General features: G+C 45.7%; 1 protein-coding gene across 2 annotated transcripts in view; it reads left to right on the forward strand.

The window, feature by feature from the left end:
• Positions 1-3,279, forward strand: part of WNT3A (Wnt family member 3A) — an 84,898-nt gene extending 81,619 nt beyond the window's left edge. For both annotated transcript variants that reach the window (XM_079300516.1, XM_079300517.1), the window contains exon 4: positions 673-3,279. In XM_079300516.1, the coding sequence (XP_079156642.1) occupies positions 673-1,152 (480 nt within the window). In that variant the 3' untranslated portion in view covers positions 1,153-3,279. The remainder of the gene's footprint in view (positions 1-672) is intronic.
• Positions 3,280-20,952: the final 17,673 nt, after the last annotated feature.

Here is a 20,952-nt window from a genome sequence, read left to right on the forward strand (position 1 = left end):
AATAACCACCCTCCCATTTATCCTGGGAAAGTGTTTTGTGTTGAGGTCTGAGCGTTTCGAATGAAAAGTTGGGCTCTTACTTTTTTTCCATTGAAATTACTTCAGAGAAATCATAATCCTAGCTTTAAAATAAAAATAAATTCAGTTTTTGAAAGTAACCATAGCAAGGCTTGAACCTTTTTTGCTTAAGTAAATACAAAACATATGTAAAGGATGGAGTTCTGTTCTAGATAGTTAGGACATTTCATGTTCCTTTTATTCCAACAGAAAAGGTGCATTTTTAATTTATGAAGACATTGAGTAGCTTTGTGTGCTCTTTGCTTCTCTGCCCACATATGATTGAATCCTTTTCCTGGGTGACAACCCTGCAATATTCCCACATGAATAAGGCAGAAGTTAACAAGCTCATAAATTTCCTTGATGAAAATTTTTGGTAAATCCTTGAATTTGAGTTGGGAATCAGAGCCAATCACTGAAAACTGTAAAGTACAGAAGTTTCATGGCTTAGACCCAGCAGTGACTGCGGGATAAGGGGATTTTTGTTCACGAGAATATAAATATATTGATGAAAACATTCATAATTCCTTGGAAAATCATGGCTACGTAGCAGAACGTCGTAACGTTAGCGTTAAGGCTAACGTTTTCCTTCTTTGCCTTTCTTCTCTTTTGCAGTCCATCATTGAGCTCATGCACCTCAAGTGCAAGTGCCACGGGCTCTCGGGCAGCTGTGAAGTGAAGACCTGCTGGTGGTCCCAGCCAGACTTCAGGGTCATCGGTGACTACCTCAAGGACAAGTACGACAGCGCCTCGGAAATGGTGGTGGAGAAACACCGCGAGTCGCGCGGCTGGGTCGAGACCCTCCGGCCCAAATACAACTTCTTCAAGGCTCCCACCGAGAAGGACCTGGTTTACTACGAGAACTCGCCCAACTTCTGCGAGCCCAACCCCGAGACCGGCTCCTTCGGGACCCGCGACAGGATCTGCAACGTCACCTCCCACGGCATCGACGGCTGCGACCTGCTGTGCTGCGGCCGCGGGCACAACACGAGGACTGAGAAAAGGAAAGAGAAGTGCCACTGTATCTTCCACTGGTGCTGCTACGTCCGCTGCCAGGAGTGCATACGGGTCTACGACGTCCACACGTGCAAATAAAAAGGGCAGAACCCTTCGCGCGGGCTCCGAGTGGAGGAATGGAAATTTTGAGCCTACTTCCTCTGAGGTTGCAGACGTGAGAGAAGTCTACTTTTTTTGGTATTAAAAGAATAAAAACTGGACAAAAAAAAAATATTTTTTTTTACATGAATAAAAAGGCTAAAGTTGGTTGGATAGAATAGGTCTAATGACTTGTGGGCTATCCTGAGGTGCATCTGGCAGTCACACAAGTTCTGCCCCAACGCTGATGCCTCCGGCAGGAGAGCAGCTTTTTCCACCAGCCCACAGCACCGAGCTGGAAAGAAGAGTATTAGCAAAAGCATGGATTTGCTCTGCTCTCACCTACCTGAAGTGACTCGTGTGATTAAGTGTCCTTTGAAAGACTTGCATCTTCCTAAGCATCTCCTTTTCCCTCAGCCAGGCAGAGGCTGTGCTGAACACCAGCACTGAGCTTTCTAAGAGAACTCTCTGCAAACCCAAATGGCCTGACTCTGTAATGTGAGCAACAGCAGCAAACGAAATAAAAGCAGATAAAATAAGGATTTTTAAAATAAAGAACATGACTACTTCTTTGCTTTTGCCTTGGAACCAGAGAAGTCTACAAATATCTAACAGAGCTGGAGAGTGGGCAAGCTCTTCATGTGAACATTTTTAGCATAGTAGCTTCTGCCAGATATGACATAGGATTCCATGACATCTGTAGAAAGGGAAGAAGGGAGAAGAAGGAGGGAGAGAAAGAGAGAAAACTGCTGATGACTTCCTGCAAATGCCCTGTTGGCACACAGGTGACGTGCACTGTATGGAAAATTCAGTGTCTTGTGTGTGAAGTGGACTCTGTGTGCATTGAGAGGACACATCTGGGAATGCTGCTCCAGCTCTCCAGCCAGTGAGTCTTCCTTGGAAACGTGGTGCAGGGAGTCTCCATTGGGCTGGACACTCACTCCTGAGCACAGGACATCCATCTCCTCAGCACCCCAGGGAAAGGATGGGAAGGGAAAGCGTTCACCCTTCCCACCTCGTTGGGGAGTTCTGTCGCCAGCAGTGGAAAGTGCACTTAGTTCATCCACTCTCTGCACCTGCTGCAGGATTCCTGGGCACTTGGCAGCAGCCTGAGCCCACAGGTCTCTTGGGAACATGGATCTGAAGGACTCATTGTCACCCCTTAATTTACATTTGGGTGAACCCACCCACCGTCACCACCACACTCCACAAGCTGCAGCAGTCTCAGACTCAAGCCAAACCTCGTTCCACAACTAATTCCTGCAGCCATTCCCACCTATAAAAGTGGCAGACATTAAAATGGACAAAAGGCCAGAGTCTCAGCCAGCCCAGAGTTTGGGTAAGTTTGGACACAGCCTAATCCCAGCTTTGCAAGGCTGGCCCATCTCTGCTGCTCACCCCTGACTCCCCATCTTTGCATGTTGCTCTGCTTCCAGTTCCAGATCAGGATCACAGTTCACAGAAACAGGTCTCAGCTCCTCCGTGGGCATCAGGACTTCCTTCAGGGTGTCAGGCACAAACTCAGCCCATCACCTTGGTATCTACTGCACTGTAACCCTGCTTGGATTGTTCCTGGTCAATACTGGGATAAATGAGGGGGGAACCAAGCATGGAGTCACAGCTGGTTTTAGCCCCAGATGCACTTGTCCTGTGTTGTCTTTGCCTTACCCCTGCTTTTGGGTTCCTATCCTGGAAAAAGGACAATGGATTGGTGTTAATTCTGTCTTTTCAGCACAGGAAGGGAAGCAGGGCATGATTTAATTCCCATTTCATGGCAATGTCATCATGGCTGTTGGTTGGGTCACTCCTGGAAATCTTTGTAGAGAAATCAGAATGCTCCTCTCTTCATGTCAGCCTTTTCCCAGGAACCAAAGGAGGGAGCAAGAAGAAGGAGGGAACAAACAGAGCTTAATCCCATCAGAGAGAAAACAGGAGGAAATGATGCCTCTGGGGGTTGACTCTGAGTCACAGGCATCTCCTGGGACTACTCCTAGGCTGGTGCAGTTATGCATCAACCATTTGTCTCAGGGCTGTGCCCAAGGGCACAAGCAAGATTTGCTTATTGATGGAGGCACTTCTATCAGTGCTCTGCAAAGAAAAAAAAAAAAAAAAAAAAAAAAAAAAAAAAAAAAAAAAGCTGCAGTGAAATGAGAGCAGAAGGAGAGAGGAGATCAAGAGAAGCAAAGAAAAATATGGGGAGAAAATCACTCTGTGGTATCTGCACCCCATCGATGGCCACACACCAAGTGGGGAAGGCAGAAAATTACTGGAATCTTAAGTAAAGGTCAATTCATGACTGATTTTCATAGTGCAGTCTTGGAGAAAAGGAAAACTTAATCATGGGAAATAGAGAAGGAAGCCTCTGCAGGGGGAAGTTGCACCTATAACCAACATTCAAACACAACCTGTCAATAAAGCAAATGCTCCAGAAAGCCACGTGTGGGGTGGAAGACATTGATAAATTGGAGAGGATGGGATAAGGGAAGATACATCTGATTTACTTAACATGATGCAGTGGGAGATGTCAGACACGTCCTACCAGGAACTTCTGTCAATAAACGGTGACCCAAGAGTGAAAATTCAAATCATTGCAGGCCATGGTCTCTCCAATCCATTGACTTCAGTGGGGTCACACCCACAACTGGTTTTACCCTCAGATTTTTAAGCCAAGTGGTTTCAAATTCCTTCTTTTATACCATACCTGAAGAAATGGGCTGGAGGATTTGTCTTCCATGTGTGGGAGCTGGAATCTGACCCCAGCCCATCTACAGCATGTTCACATCCACCATTTCAGCTTTTGCACCAGAACAAGCCCAGCATCACCAGCAGGTGAAGCTTCTAGGGAAGCAGGGAGAAAAAAATTGAAACTGGGCATTTGCTGAGCAATTGCCTCTAGATGTGAACAAAATTTGACTGCAAGAGTGGGATTTATTTCATCTGGTCTAAGCTATTTATCTAGTTTTCTGCTGGGATCAATGGCAAGAAACAAATCCAGAAGGTGATTCATTATACTTAGGATGGTACCTGAGTTATGTTTGGTTGGTGCCCCCTGGGTGTATCTCTGACTTCAGCTGCTGGGCTCAGAGCAGATGATGAGCTCGTCCATGGCTCCAGACTGATGATGTGAAATCCACCATGAGTCAGGGAGGTGAAGCTACAGCCTGATCATCACCTGAGCTGGGCTGGAAGTTGTGCTCCATCCCTCCAGGCTGGGGTCAAGCTTGGACCAGCTCAGTGGCTGGGGGCTCCCCCCCTCCCCATTCAAGGGGTTTTTACAAAGCTGTGGGTACCTGTTTGGGTTTGTTATGTAATTAATCATCTCTGTGATGAGCCAATGTAAGGGGTTGAGCAGCTGCTACTAAAGTCAATGAAAAATGCCTGTGTGAATTCTGTTCATCACCCCGAGCTCACCTGGGGGTTCCAGTCCTGGCTCTGACTCTGCCCATCCCTGAGGGGGAAAAGAGCCTGTGAGGGTTCTGAGAGCTGGGCCTGTATCTGACCCCATGAATTTGGATGGGGGATTTGGGCCATTGCTCACTGCTACACATGAACAGGGGAGGAATTTGGGAAATTGAGATTCCTCTCCACTGCCTGCACTGGCTGTCTCGAGTCAGGGTTTGCACTGCACTGCTGACAAAATTTAGCCAATGATGGGTGAGGTGCCATCCTTCCCTACAGGAGATGCTCTAAATACCACCCAGAGCTGCCTTCTGCCTCAGGTTCTGCTGTGACAACAGTAAGACCTCACTTGTGGAGGGGTCTTGGCATTTCCCTCAATAATACAAACATCTGGTGACAGATTTATAGGTGCAGATTTATTATAGGTGCCCTACAGTGTTCTGTTGGGTTCAAGATGTTGTTTCAATGGCCTGACACCCCCACAAATCACAAACCTGGGCAGTTTATGAGACTGCTGGGTGTCCAAAATTGCCTGAGATGTCTTTGTGTGGGCAGCTGAATTGGGCACTTTTCTGGAAATGGTTTTCTGTCAGACTTTCACCCCCACCTTGGTGTAATGCTCCAATTTATAAACAAAAGGAAAACATCATTTATTTCCCACCTTCACCTCCGTGCTCCCTGCTGTCCTTTCCTTCAGTACCCACTGAGGATTGTCCTCAGGCAGATGGTTTGTACCAGGGGTGGACTGGCAGGACCAGGGGAAAAGGGACAAGATGTCACCCAACAAAGTGACAGATGTAAAAAATAAAAGTGAAAAAGGACCATAATTCCATCCTCTCACATGCTGCTATCCAACCTCTCCTTTAGCTGAACAGATGGGTCAGATGGATCAGTTCCACATCCAACTTATCAAAGACAGTGGAGTTACCTGCGAGGGGTGAATTTGGCCTCATCTCTTTTCTTTCTATGAAAGAAATGGAAAGTTTAGGAGTTTGGTTGGTTTTGCCTTTTTTTTTGTTTTTTTTTTTTTTGTTTTTTGGTTTTTTTCCTTGATTTGGCTTAGGTTTAGAATTTGGGAGCTTCTCTTTCTGAGAGAAAATTAAAATATGGGAAGTGCATGGCATTTTTGTTGCTTGACCTCAGTGTGTCTCTCTCATCTGAGTGTCGAGCCCAGCAGTGACAGTCTTCTCCAAAGCATTTTGAAGTCCCCAGAATTGCTTCCACTCCTGATGGGAAGCTTCAGGTGCAGAACTAAAGCAGTGGGGGTTTAATTTTTGGAGGGCATTGCAGAGACAACCCCAGCACAAAATGCACAGAAATCCCTGAGTCAGCACCGACCTCGGCAGCCCTGCAGTGCTGTCAGCTGAACATGGCAGGTTTTGTATGAACAAACCTCAGAAAACAACTTCTGCCTCTCAATCTCAAATATTTTTGGTGTTCCCATTGCATTCAGATCTATTGCCACAGAAATATCCATGTTACATTCCCCATGTGTACTCATATTCCTGTCATGCCCTCATCCTTAAATTCATATATGGGAGAAACACCCTGAGCTTTGGGTCACTTTTTGTTTTAGCTTCAAAGATTGGTTTCAGGGCTGAAAATCTGGTGTTTGTTGTTGTTGGGGATATTCAGGGTTACAGCAAGAGCACTCTGCAGGAGCTGGGAGTTGTGCACCCAGTCCTAGGATCTGCACTATGGAAATCACTCCAGACTTCCCTTGATGCTTTAACAAAATGCATTTGGGAAGATGCAAAGAGGGCCATGAAAGGCAGGGAACCCAGCTGCCCTGCAGCTATCAGCAGTGTCAGGCACCTGCCCACAGGGAAGCAGCTCCTGGCTCTGCCAGAGCCCAGCTCCAGGGCTCAGCCTGCTGGGGGGATGTTTGCTCTCATCTGTCATCCCTGAACTCCAGCAGCTCTTGGGATGAGATGTAAGAGAGTTGGATGATGGGAGAGAAGGTGGGCTGGGCAGGGCAAGGTCTCATCTCTTCTTCATGTCTATAGTTTCCTGTTTTCTACCTCCCTCCAAGCTAAATCTTGGCTGTTTTGGTAGTGATTTCTCATTATGGGAGTATCTGTTTTTTTTAGATTTCCCCTCTCTCACTGGAGCAGCAGTGGCATCTGGCTGAATTGCTTTATTCATGGTTTAACCCTTCCATCCTCCTGTTTCCTGCCCTCCCCTGTGCTTTCCAGCAAAGTTCCTGATCTGCAGCTCCTCACTCCCAGCTCAGGTCTCTGTTAACAGCTCTGGGGTGCAGATCCCTCATTTTGGTGGGAAATGGAGGCTCCTCTGGCCTCCATTTCAAAGAAAGGGTGTTCAGTCCTCATTCCTTCCCCTCCCAGTGTCTTAATGGGCTTGGGCAAACCATCTGCTCCCACTCTGCTGCATTTTCCAGAGGGTTTTTGGTGCATCTCCACCTTGGAGGAGATTTTTTCTCAAGCATGAACAAGAGGCCAGGAGTTGATTCCCAGGCAGTGGTACCTACAGTGGGATTTGGAATCCAAAGTGAGATGCTTAAAGGCAGATATCTACATATGTGCTAGGTGCTTAAATCCCTGTACAAAGCAAATTATGGGCTCCATTTGCCTAAACTTAGTGTTTAGGGCTGTACTAAATTATTGAAATAGGTGTCTATAGCCATCTGGGATGCTCCAGGGTACCCCAGTGGCTCCTAAAAGCTACTCTGGAAGAATGTGGGCTTCCCTTGAATCTCAGGGCATATCTGGCATATCCATGCAGATTCTTCCCCATCAGAGATGGGTGTTTAGATGTCTGACTCCCATGCAGACACATCCACAAGTGGGTGTCTTCATCCATGAACAGGATCCCACTCCAGATCCCAAATTCTCTGTAGATTCTCTAAGGTGGAAAACTGTTCATGGTCCCAATCCTCCTCTCACTTAAACAAAAAAACCAAAAAAACAAAAAAAAATCAGGTGCAAGTGTCTCAAGGGGAGCAGAAGGTAGATCTATTCTGTAAAAATAATTTTTTAAATCCATTTTACTGCCTGGCTTGTCATGGCTTTGACCCCAAGGGAGCATCTCTGCTCTTCCTGTTGAGGAGCATGTCATGGAAATGGACAGGTCCCACCAAGTCATCCATGGGAAAATCCTGCTCTGAGGTGAACACCACCCAGGTAGAGAAAGCTCCTGAAACCACAAGGGTCTTTTCCACAGGATCTCCTCCTGTGTCTCTGTAGACCTTTTCTAACACATATTCTGCACACCAAGGGAGGTTTTGGACAGCCCTGCATGGAAAAGGGGAAAATGTGAGGAGCTTTCCCCATTTCCCTTTCTTCTCCAAGTTTCTTCTTATTTATTAGTATTTATTTATTTCTCTCCATTCATTCCACTCCACCAAACATCCTGAAGGCAGATCTGCTGCAGAGAGCAGCATGGTTTTGAGGGATGGCACCATCCTGTCAGAGCTCCTTCCCAACATTTGCCACCTGCTGCTACCACTTAGAAAGCACAAGAGGTCTGAGTTCAGCCTCCCAAAAACTCCAAAAAAAAACTTCTGTGCAGACAAAACTCTCTGGTGCAGTCCTGGCTGTCCCATTGCCCCCAGCTGATGGCAGCTCAGCCTTCACCTCTTCATCCCCACTCCATCAATCCCTTGTGGCATCACTTTCTGTCACTCCCAGACCAAACCTGCCTGAACAAGAGCTGTCCTAGCTTTAGACTCCCTGACAAGCCCACCAGCAGCGTGGAAGACATAAAACACAAACCTGCAGCACCCCAGGGGATTCCCCCACAGTACAAAACATGCTTGTCCAGCAGTCAAGGACAAGTATCTTCTTGTGAGTGGGTTTTTTTTTTCACCTTTGCTTTCCCTTCCCACAGACTGTCTGCCTGATTACATCACCTTCTTCAAAGCTCCATCACTGTCTGTGACCCCTGCCCTCACCCCACCCCAGCACCCCTGTGTACAGATTGCATGTATGATACAACCTGAAATTCCAAAGCTATTGTACAAAGTAGAGTTGTCACCTTTTTTTTTTTTTCTCTCAGTATTTTGTTAAGTCTGATGATTTTTTTATGATTATTTATTTTATGAATAAATGTATATATTAGTAAGAGTATATATTTGCAGAAATAACTCATTGGGACAGTGTTGTTGCTCTGCTGTTGTGCTTGTGACCTCATTGGCTTTTACCCTATTTTCTACTGACAGCACATTAGCAATGTCTTGTAACTGTTTTTTTGTTACCAGTTAAGTTTGATAGATGTGTTAACTTTATAATGAAAATTAAAAAAAAAAAAAAAAAAAAAAGCATTAATTTTAACCTGTGTTTGGGTGCTTTTTCCCACTGTTCTGTAGTTTTGGCAGGATGGGATTTCATATCAGGGGCTGAAATTCAACTGGGGAGAAATAAGAAATAAATATGCCTTCCTCTTGTAGGACAGGAGTTGTGTGCTTTGGAAGAAGAGATGTCACCTGTATTGTCACCATTTAACCCATGCAGAGCTCTGTGGGAGGTGACAACCCAAATATGAATAAAACAAATCCACTTAAACTGCCACGAGTCCATTTTTCAGCTGAGCATCACCAGGACAGGGACCCAGCTTCTTCCTCCTGAGCAATAAAAACCCAACATAACAAAGGGATGAATTTTCACAGTGTCTCTGGAAGGCCCTAAGAAATTTTGTGTTGGTTTTGCCAATTTCAATCATTCCTTCCTTCCTCTGATATTATTTTAGGTTGGAAGCCTCTTGGACAGTCCTGCAACTTCCAAGGTTGAATTATGCTGGAAAAAGGAATGGATTGCAGGGAACTGGGGGGGAAACTGTTGACAGGCAAAATAGGGAAAACCACATTCCCTTCATTGGACTCACCATGGCTGGGCTCCCATTGAACCTTCCATGGGCTGTGTGCAGATAAATCTGCTCCCAAAAGGAGCCCTGAACCAGCCCTCCCCATCCCCCTGTGCTCAGTGGGGAAAGGCATCTTGAGCAATGGGTTCAATGGATCAATGGGATCAGTGGATCAATGGGATCAATGGGATCAATGGGATCAATGGGTTCAATGGGTTCAATGACCAGTGGGATCAGTGAGATCAATGGGATCAGTGGGTTCAATGATCAGTGGGTTCAATGGGATCAATGGGATCAATGGGATCAATGGGTTCAACTATCAATGGGTTCAATGATCATTGGGTTCAATGGGATCAATGGGATCAGTGGGTTCAATGGGAACAGTGGGTTCAATGATCAGTGGGTTCAATGGATCAATGGGATCAATGGGATCAATGATCATTGGGTTCAATGGGATCAATGGGAACAGTGGGTTCAATGGGAACAGTGGGTTCAATGATCAGTGAGTTCAATGGATCAATGGGATCAATGGGATCAATGGGATCAATGATCATTGGGTTCAATGGGATCAATGGGAACAGTGGGTTCAATGGGAACAGTGGGTTCAATGATCAGTGGGTTCAATGGATCAATGGGATCAATGGGATCAGTGGGATCAATGGGTTCAATGGTTCAATGGACCAATAGGATCAATGGGATCAATGATCAGTGGGTTCAATGGGATCAATGTGATCAATGGGTTCAATGGTTCAATGGGATCAATGGATCAATGGGATCAATGGGATCAGTGGGTTCAATGATCAGTGGGTTCAATGGGATCAATGTGATCAATGGGATCAATGGTTCAATGGATCAATGGATCAATGGGATCAGTGTGATCAATGGGATCAATGGGATCAATGGGATCAGTGAGTTCAATGATCAGTGGGTTCAATGGATCAATGGGATCAATGGGATCAATGGGATCATTCATCCAGGGAGCAGCACAGCTTCTCTTTGGAGTTTCCATTTGGCAGGGTGGGGTGCAGGGGGTGTGTTGGCTGCAGTGGGACAGGGCAGCATTTCCAGGGCTCTGTGCATGTTCACCTCCCATCACACTCACACAGAAATGGAGCAGATCCCACAGGAATTCCTTCACTTCTGGAGAGTTCCAAGCCACCCAACTTTAGCCCTCACAGACCAAGAACCTCCCCTAAAAACAATCTTGATGATTTCTCTATAAGTGATGGAGAGATTTAAGCACATCCAGAGATTTTTCACAGTTATTTAAATTGCAGACCTGAGCTGGTATAAATTACCTTCTAGAGAAATCTCTTTTCTTACAGAGGCTCTAAATGAACACACCAATAAATAAAAAACAGCTTTTACCTGGGAAGGCAGGTGGGCAGCACACTGGGACACCCCAGACAAAATATCCCCCTCCCCAAAAACACTCCCATGCCTGGCTTTGAACAGGTCAAACACCAGCGAGAGCTTTCAGCATTCCGGGCTCAGCATATTTTCCAGAAATAAATGATAAACATTCTTATTAAAGAGCACTTGAGATAAGCCTATTTGTTAAGCTGTGTTGCCTGCTTCACCAGGTTTGAGCAAGAGCCTTTTTTTTTTTTTTTTTTTTTTTTTTTTTTTTTTGAACCTAAATAAGGAAAACTAAGAAATGAGTGGACATCTCAGTTACTCTCAGCTTACACATGCCATTAACCCTTCCAGATCCTTTTAGGAATGAAAGACAACAAGGTCTTGATAACTTATTGCTGCCTCATGACCTGGACTTTTCACTATTAGGGAAACTCTTGAAGTTTCCTTTTATTTTGTTTGAGAGTTATTCCCCCATGGGAAGGCAGCACAAACTATGGTCCCATTTAGCCACAGCAGTGGCCTTTGCTCAAGACAACCCAGGTCACACAAGTCACTTAAAACTGTTCCATGAGCAAGGGAGAGATGTTTGACACAAGAGGCAGGAGTCAAACCTCATCCCCAGGCATAACTTAAGGACTGAGGTGCTGCAGAGGGGCTCCAGGTACCCGACAGTCAGAAGAGTTGGGAGCTCCTGTTCCTTTGAGAAACAGTGCACTGAGCTTGGTGAGCTTGGTCACCAGCAAAAAAATCCAAATCATAGAATTAGAATGAATTAGAATTAGAATTATTAGAATTAGAATGGTTTGGGTTGGGAGGGACCTTGACATTCATCTCATTCCAACCCTTGCCATGGGTAGGGAGACCTTTCACTATTCCAGGTTGCTCCAAGCTCCATCCAGCCTGGCCTTGGACACTTCCAGGGATCCAGGGGCAGCCACAGCTTCTCTGGGCAGGGCTTCACCACCCTCAAAGAAGAGAATTTCTGCTGTTTCTAACTGAAATTCCCCCTCCTTGAGTATGAAGATGTTTCCCATACTCCCATCACTACAGTTCCTGATGAAATTTCCTTCTCCAGCTTTCATGCAGCTGCTTCAGATCCTGGAAGATGTTGTGACTTTCTCCTCTCCAGCCTGTACAGCCTCAAATTATTTCTCAGTCTTTCACCTCAGCACTGACTGAGCTGCTCCTAAACAAACCATGGCCAGGTTCACTTCATCCTCTTTCCTGACTGCTTTCCTTGCACAAACAGTGCCTCAAACCAGCCTGGGATGTGCCAGACCCATAGGAACAAATCAAATCATTCTATACCCCATCTTTTTGCCCCAGTCTGGTGGGAACCAAGCACCCTCAATGTCAGCAAGGCACCCAAAGCCTCCATGAGGTCCCAGCCTTGCCACACAAGCTTTGTGGGTCACAAGGAGTGGGGTTCAGCTTTTGGATTCACTCACATCAGTGGAGGTGCCCAAAAACAGGCACAGGGATGCACTCTGGGCATCTCCAGAGTGTTCTGCCTGTCCTCTGGATGCTGGTCCAGGAGAGCCATGGGTCTCCTGCAGGTCTGGGACATGTCTGGAACTCCAGGAGATGTCTCAGATCCCCCAGGATATGTCACCAGGCATCAGACACTGCAGCCAGGTGACTGAGCCCAATTTGCCTGGGCTTGAGTCCTGACTTTCAAGTTCCTATTACTGTTCACAACCAGCTGAAGGATTCATTTCACCATGAGGGCTGAGTGCTACCTGTATCCCTTTGGAAATCTGAATATCATATGGATTTGGCACATACAGGTTTTGTGGGTCCCAAGGAGTGGGGTTCAGCTCTTGGATTCACTCACACCAGTGGAGGTGCCCAAAAACAGGCACAGGGATGCACTCTGGGCATCTGGAAATCTGAATGTCATATGGATTTGGCACACACAGACCCTGTGGGAGGTCCATGTCCTTCTGGATTGGCAGGGGGATGCCCAGAGGAATTACAGAGACACCACAGATGGTCCTGGACACCTGTGCTCAGTCAGGCACATGGAAAATCCAATCTCCACTGGCTGTGACAGGAGCTCAGAGCCTTCCAGCACATGCAGGCAGCACTTTGCATCCTGCCACCCAAATTATGATGTCTTAATCTGCAAGCTGGATCCTGCTCGAGCAATCAATCCAATCCAACATCCTTTGAAGCTGGGAAATCCAGCTGAAAGCAGCTCCTGACCAGCAGCTCACCAGCCCATAAAGAAACACACCGTGGCCCAATAAAATCTGAAAGCTTTGCCATCTCATTGCTACCCAGCCTGGCTTTGGAATTTGCTTACTGATGTCTTTTATTTGCAGGTGTGGAAGGGTTTTTTCCCCCCATCATGCAGTCATTTGGAGGCACATAGCCAGATCTGCATTCCACAGGGCTACAGTCCTGGTCTGGGATTTGCCTGCGAGTGTCAACAGGTGAAGTGTTCACTAATGAACTCGGTGGTGTTAAGGTGAGGTCAGCTCAGTTTCTCTTCAAAGCTGGTTTCGTGCAAGGACAGCAAGGTTAAATCACTTTAAGGGTGATTTAAAACAGATCTCTGGTCTGGACCTGACCCCTTGGATCCTTGTGCCATTTTTCCTGGTTCAGGAACATCCCAACACCCTAAATTTTGTCTATTCCTTTGTCAGAGAGGAGAAACAGCAAGGCTGCATTGACTACATCTCACCAAGCTCTCAGAAATACATTTGCCCTATAATTATTTTTTCCTGGAATATATGAGATAATTCCCAATTCTGTGAGTGGGAAAGAGTGGTGCTAGTGAGGAAGTGCCAGCTTCACTACAGTGAGAATTTCTTCCATGCAGGAATCCTGGGAGAGCCTTGAACCTGTTTGTTCTGCCCTCATCAATGCAGCTGGTTTGTGCAGGAAGTGCCTTTCATCCTAGGAATGCCAAAGTCCATATGGAAATCCAGGTAGAAGCCTCCCCTCCCTGCCAGACAGAGACCTGAAGCCAATGCCCTGAGTCACCAGGCATCTCCCAGGGGCTGATAATTCTTGAGCAAGAATTCTGATTTCAACAAACTTCTGCTTTCTAGAGGGACAAATGCTTCCTCTGGAATTTCTATTCCTCAAGCTGCTCCTTCACAAAGCAACACACCCAGATTCCAGGAGCTATCAAAAATAAAGAAGCAGCTTGGGTCCTGCTTATTTCTCAGACCCAGGGTCACAGAAGGGAGAAATTGGTTAATCAGCATGAAGCAGGGGGGAGTTTTTGACAAAGGATTGTCACTGTGAGTGCAGAATGTAATGAGACACAGCCCCTTCAAGCACCTACAGGTGGTTTTGTCTTCCACATTCTATGCCAGGATTTTGCAGGGGATTTCTCCCTCTTGTGCTTTCCTCACTGTCCGCTGGTACAATGTAGTGTCTCAATGAAATGAGGAGGACAGGACAAGTAAATAGCCCTGAAGTGGCTGAGGGAAGGACTTTGGCTGCCATGAACAGCTAAATCAATAAGGAAACTTGTTCCTGGTTCAGCCATGGAGTGGGAACACCACCCTGTTAGCACCTCAGTCACACAGGAGCAGTTGGACACAAGGAATAACCTTTGGGCTTGTTAATGAATGATACCTGAGTGGTCCTCAAGAGCTCTGAATCAGTTCCCTGGCTCCCAGCTGCTGATCCAGGCTGGCAGGACACACCTTGCCTTAGCAGCAGATGTTGTTCCTGCTGGGGGAAGAGAAAGGTTACTCATTAAAAGGCAGCAGACACTCCAAACACGGGATAAAATGTGACCAAAAGACTGGCTGTGTGACCTGGATGGATTAGTTTTCCTCCCCTTTCATTAGGATGTTTAGATAGCTGAGGAGCACAATGAGATCCAGGTGTCATTGTTGTTATCACAGCCTCCATCACAATGGTAATCCTTGTTTTGTGGTGGTGCCTCTGTGCTCCTCACCCCTGCAGACCATCCCTGCTGCTGGGTGATGCCCAAACACAGCCCAGGGTGGTGGACCCTGTCCTAAAGAACTTCCAGACCCAGTGATCTGGTTTTGACATCTCTGTTTACATCCATGGTGATGCTGATAAACAAAACCAGCTCCCAACAATTGCCATGTGCTGCCTGAGCCAGTTTGTCTGTGAAAACAACTGTACCCAAGGAGGTCACACAGTTCTGCATGTCAAGCAGATGTCTTGCAAGTCATCTAAATGCAGAAAAGCTTCAGATTATTAACAGCACAATGACTGGTTAACTGAAGAAAGGCAGGTCCACCTTTCAGCATCATTTATCCAACTGGTAATGTCAAGGAAATTACTTTTTTTCACTTGTGGCTTGCAATTAGTACAAGCTAATAAAAAACTTAACGTTCTGCTAGCTCATCAAGCAGGTGGTTAGAGCTTGCTGGCACGAAGAAGGTGGGAACTGCTCTGTAAGCACAGGCTGTGTGGTGCAAGCCAGCATAATCCACCAAAAAAAAATCCTTGGGGCAGCCAGGCTTTGGGACACAATAGTGCTGAGAGGTGAATATGGATCAAATACCCACCATTTCTCATAATATTACACCCAGGAGACATCCACTGTAATTAGGCTGGGAACAACAGAAAAGAGGTTTTCTGCTGGTGGGGTTTGATGGTAGAAATCTCCACCACAGGGAGCTGTAGGTATTTAAATTTATCTCAATTTAAGAAGCAGCTGGGCAGTATTCACCAGAGAAAGGCACGTGAGGAGTTTTTGATATTGAAAGGTTGAAATCTTCCAATGGAAATTCCAGCTGGGGGTTGCTGGGAGTGGATGGAAATGTCACCCTGGGTTTGTCCTGTTCCCCTGCTCTTCCATGGGTTGGATATTAGGAAAAAGTTTTTCATGGAAAGAGTGATAAAGTGCTGGATTGGTCTGCCCAGGGAGGTGGTGGAGTCACCATCCCTGGGTGTGTTTATAAAAGATTGGATGCCATGGGTTAGTTGAGGTGTTGGAATAGGCTGGACTTGATGATCTTGAAGGTCTCTTCCAACCCAGTGATTCTGTGAATTCTGTGAATTCCCCAGTCACACTTGGCCTGTGTCAGGGACAGGAGATGGGGCTAACACAGCTTGATCCACCCCAGTATCACAAAAACATCAGACATGAACATCCATGAAACAGATCCACAATACACTAATATTCCCTCAACATTTCAAGGTGGAATGGCTCTCAGAAAAAGGTGGTTTTTTCTCTCAATCTGATTGAAAAAAATGAAGACAGTGATCATTTCACTTGACTTTAAAAAGATTTAAAGCCTGACAAATGTTTACAGCCAAGGAGAGAACGGGACATGTCCAGCAAGGGATTTGCATGAGCAACCTTGGGTGTCTGTTTTAAGAGATTAATCTCCCCCTCGGGGTGACTCTCCTCTCCCCTGACCACAAAACAAGCCTGGGCTGACTAACTTGGACCTGGGCATCTCACTTTTAGAGGTGTAAATTAGGGCTGATGAAACCTTCCCAAAATTGCATGCCTCACCTGGGATTTGCAGGATTCTCGATCGTGAAGTGGAATTTACAAAAAGTATCCAAAAAAAAAAAAAAAAGCTATAAAGAAAAATGTGCATGTGCTTCAAAAGTGCTTTGCATGGATTAAATAAATTTTGGTATCAAAATTTTCTTTGAACATGTCAGCTCCTGGCCCAAAAATATTTCTCCCTGAGAAGCCTCCCATAAGAAGGAAAACTCTAAATAATCACAGGACCTGAAGAGTGAAGGCCACTTTAACTAGGGAGAAACCTACAGCTGAAGACACCAAAACAAATTCAAGTTTTGACCAAAAAATGGCCTCAATGTCTGCCCAGACCGTGCAATAATAAATTCTTAATGGCATTAATCTGAACAGCTGCTGAAGAAGCACAAAAGGCTTGAGTTGAGTCAGCTGGATTTCCACTCTGTGGCTGCAAGGAAGATTCAAACCTTGAAGGTGTTCAAACCCAGCCCTCACCTTGCTAAATCTTTCCCAGTGTGCCTGTGGTGGTGTCTTCTTCCAGATCCAAAATCATCAGAGCTGTCACCTTTCACTTGCACAAGGATTTCTGTTGGATTCAGGAGCTGGCTGTAAATCCAAGTTGGGGGTGACTTTGAAGAGTAAATTTAAGGGGATCTAACTCTACAAGTGTCACAAACTTTGTTCATACTGCTGTTTTTAAAGAAAAACATGGATTTTCCATGGGAAAAGAGAGGAAATTTGGGACATTTCATTCCCAACCTGCTGCAGACTGGCCACCAAGCAGAATTAAATTATTATTCCCATTGAGAAATGAAGTCAGTCATGATTTGTGAGGACAGAGGAACTTGCACTTATTGCAGGCCCATGAGCTCTTAGTCTCAGGAATGTGCAATTCCATATGAAATTCCCCATTTGTTGGGAATACTCCAAAGTGTCCAGTTCACACAATGGTCTTTTATAAACTTCTCAAAGAAAACAGAAAGCAAAAGTCGCCTCAGACTTTGGACAGTTTGAATCTTGGCTATGTGACAGATGAAAAGCAGTTGGAGAAACAGTTGAGATTGGAACTGAGTCTTCTCTAGGTGTGTTCTCCATGCTCCAAATTCATGGTTGGATGCTCTTTGGCTACTCCACTCCATCTTGGACACTCCTCACCTTGAAACCCCTTCATTAAAGACCACCCCTCCCATAAATCTCCTCTGACCTCCAAAATGACCTCATTAGCACCAATCTTTCAACAGTGCCACCATGAGCAGGAAAAGCTCCAGAGACAATTTACTGCAGCCCTCTCAACCCATGGAGATGCCTCAAAACCCACCCCTGAAGCAGAGAACCCACCAAGGTGGTGAAAAAACAATCCCAGGCATATGATCTAACAAAGACAAGAGTGCAAACCTATAAATAAAAGTTTTTCCATATGAGTTGATTTCCAGTTTTGTCCTCCTTGCTCACCAGGGCAGCATGGAGAGACATCTGGTGGCTGAATGATTTCCTGCAAGCAGATTGCAGGAAATGTCTGTTTGGGGACGTGTTTTTGGAAGGGGGATGTCTCAAGGACACGTCCCTTAAGTGACATGACACCATTGAATTCATGTGAAGCCACATCTCCCACTTTAATAGCAAACTTTCCATCTGATCTTTGGGGAAAAAAATGTGCCAAAAAGTGTCTGTTGAGACGATGGGTCTCTTGTTGGTGCCCCAAAAGTTGGATTTCACTGTAAAGTGCCAATAGCCTGTATCTCTCATGCCTGTCCTCTATCATTTTTATGACATCCAAAGGGTGATGATCAATCCCATCTTGATTTCTCCTTTTCTAAATAAAATATTGGAGAAAAAGAAGGTTTTCTCCCACTAGGCTTCAAAAGAAGCTCTTCTCCACCTGGCAGCAGAGTCCAGGTGGGGCAGAGGATTGGTTGATCCCTCCAAGACAAAATGTGGTGGAAGAGAAGAGCTGCAGCACTACAATCAGGACCTGGAATTCAATCATACGTGGGATTGTCAATAATTCCTCCAAATTCTCCATTCTCAAGACATGAAACTTTCTCAAGAAGTTCAGGTGTTAGACCCAAGGCATTGATATCTCCATCCAGATACACTTTGCTGGTTGTAAATCCCTCCGGACTCTAAACCCAAAGAGTTTAATCCACCACAGGGGTTTGATCTGGAATTTTTCTCTCAGAGGATGAAATAATAGGGAAGAAAAAATGACCCAAATGAGCTTCATTCTGCACTGTTGCCCCACATTTCATTGTTTTCCTGTTGTTCCTGTACTCCAAGAACTGAAGCTCAGCATTTCCATTATCCCTATTTTTTTTTTTTTTTCTGAGATTTGCTGGGGTACCTGATCTTCAATGTCTGTTTCAGGCTGTAAAGTGCCCATCACCAAAGGTCCTTCCATAGTGACAGAGACTCTTTGCTCCTCTGTGTAGGATGAGGTTTTTAGATGAACATTTCTGTCAGGTTCAGGAGGCCAAAGGGCAGCACAGTGACAGACAGACCTGCTCACAAAATTACTTTTGGGCATCAATCAATACCAGTGACAACTGCCCTCCTTGCTTTTCCACCACTAATTCTTGTGGTGACAAATCATGGTCAGGGACACTTTCCACTAACCCAGGTTGCTCCAGCCTGGTCTGGAGCCCTTCCAGGGATGGAAGTTGTGTGACCACAGCACACCTCATTTCTTTAACACATCTCTGTCCACACCTTCTCTGATGGAGCACAGGCTTAACCTTTATTTTACAAGTGAGGAGCAAAAGCACACAAAAACCCCAAACAGAATATGGTTTGTTTCATCTCTCTTTGGTCTCCTAAAATTGAGGAGTTGATTTTCTTGCTGCCTTCTGGAGAGGCAGGTGGAGATGTCTCATTCTACAAAGCTGCTCAGTTGAGGCTGATGTGCCACATCAGGAGTTAGAGTCTCTCTCTGACCCCAACATGAATGGGATAAATCACTTTCCAGACAACCAGAACTCTCTAACTAATTGCAGAAGGTGAAAGACTACCATTCATTTTTGGCAAATAATGTGACATGGGTCCCACAGCAAATAATTCCCCAGTGTTGCACTTGCACCACAGGGATTGAATCCCCATTTCCAAGAGCCAACCCAACCTTTCTAAGCTGATTTTTGCCAATAAAATCCATATGTTGGTTTGGGAATGGGTCTTGCAACACACTGGACTTGCAGCCTGTGCTCTCCAGAGCTGTCCATCCATATCCTCAGGAGCTGTACAAATGATTGCAGCAGGAAAAGGCCCCTGAGGTTCATTCTGAGCATAACTTGGTGAGATAAAGCTCAGCCCACGTCACCCATGGGAGGCTGCAAACCCTTCACCACCACAGGGCACAATCTAATCTACTGACTTCGTTTGTCTGATCTCTCCTAATTTTTTATTAATCTAGATGAGAAGAAGATCTTGTGTACCCAGAAGCACATTTTTCTGCTCTGGTCATATCAGATGGCCCAATAAAAGATATTCCCCCTCTCCACAAATTCTCGAGTGGCCTTTATCCATTGTAGGGTTGATTTTTCCCTGCATTTATGGAGCAATTTTCACTACAAGATCAGGGGCTGGACCAATTTTCCCAACAATACTTGACTGAAGAGAGCATCCTCTAACTTCTCTTTCCCCAAAAAGCTAAGATTATTTATTTTCCATCAAACTGGGAGAACCCATGCAGACATCTCTCCTCTGGGGCAGTTGATACAGAGGCTCTGTGGCTCAGGGATTCTGCCTGAACATGCTGTGTTGTTTTTATAATTCCCCATGGGCCATACCTGGTTAAAAACCCAGAATCAGCACCTCCACCACGGACAGGATGGACATTTCTGCAGGCAGGTCAGTGCCAAGCAGTGGGGGCCAGTTTCCCAATGGAGCCAAAAGGCTTAAAAACATTTTAAACCCAGGGCAGAACATGCATGTGGAGGGAACTGAGCCACAGACACAAAAAAAGACATTTCTTGGCAAGAGGTAACAGTGGGGGATAATTCATGAAAAGGTGGCAATTTCTGAGAAACCTAGACAGAGATTTTGCCCACAGGTGACCCACTTGCATCTTAAATGTTTATCTCAGGGGCAGCAATAACTTTTGTCTGGCCCTGAGAACACAACCTGCACCTGAACTGGCAGGATGAGTCCCACCTCCCATCTGAGAGGACACCTGAAGGAGGATTTGTTTCATCACCACTCTCCCAGTTCTAGATTAAGCTCTGAATTTTGGCTTCCTTTCTAATGCAAGAGGGGTAAAACCTTATACAAAGCAATTCCTCCCACTCAAATACACCTAAAACTGCTGAGATTCCCGTGGAGGAGCCTCTCACCCCATTACCTGGTGAGAGAGATGAGGTGGGCAGCTCGTGCTGGACAAAGTATTTTAGTAAAATACATTTTAAGGAGGAACACCCTATTTCCCCCCCACATGATGCTGCAGAAAACACCATGATCTGAGCACAGCATTAATGTGGCCCTGTCACATCTGACCCTCTTTCTGTCCTACATCTCTGCACGTCACCATGTGCTGCTCCACACACAACGTGTTTTAGTTGCAAAACAGCAAGCACTCTCCTCAACGGGGTAATTCATCTGGAATAAAATCTCCTTCCTCTGGAATAGTGACACCATAGAAAGCTAATTCCAAAATAGCTATTCTGGTCACATTTGCCATGAAGACAAGTCCTAAGGAGATGTAAAACTGGCACCACAGACCTCGGCGTCGTGTCCCCTGTAGAGAATTTCTCAATGTCTATTGTCCTGCCTGCCTCTGACTGAGAGATGATAAAACCAAGGAG

Source organism: Erithacus rubecula, assembly GCF_903797595.1.
Source record: "Erithacus rubecula genome assembly, chromosome: 3".
Lineage (NCBI taxonomy): Eukaryota > Metazoa > Chordata > Aves > Passeriformes > Muscicapidae > Erithacus > Erithacus rubecula.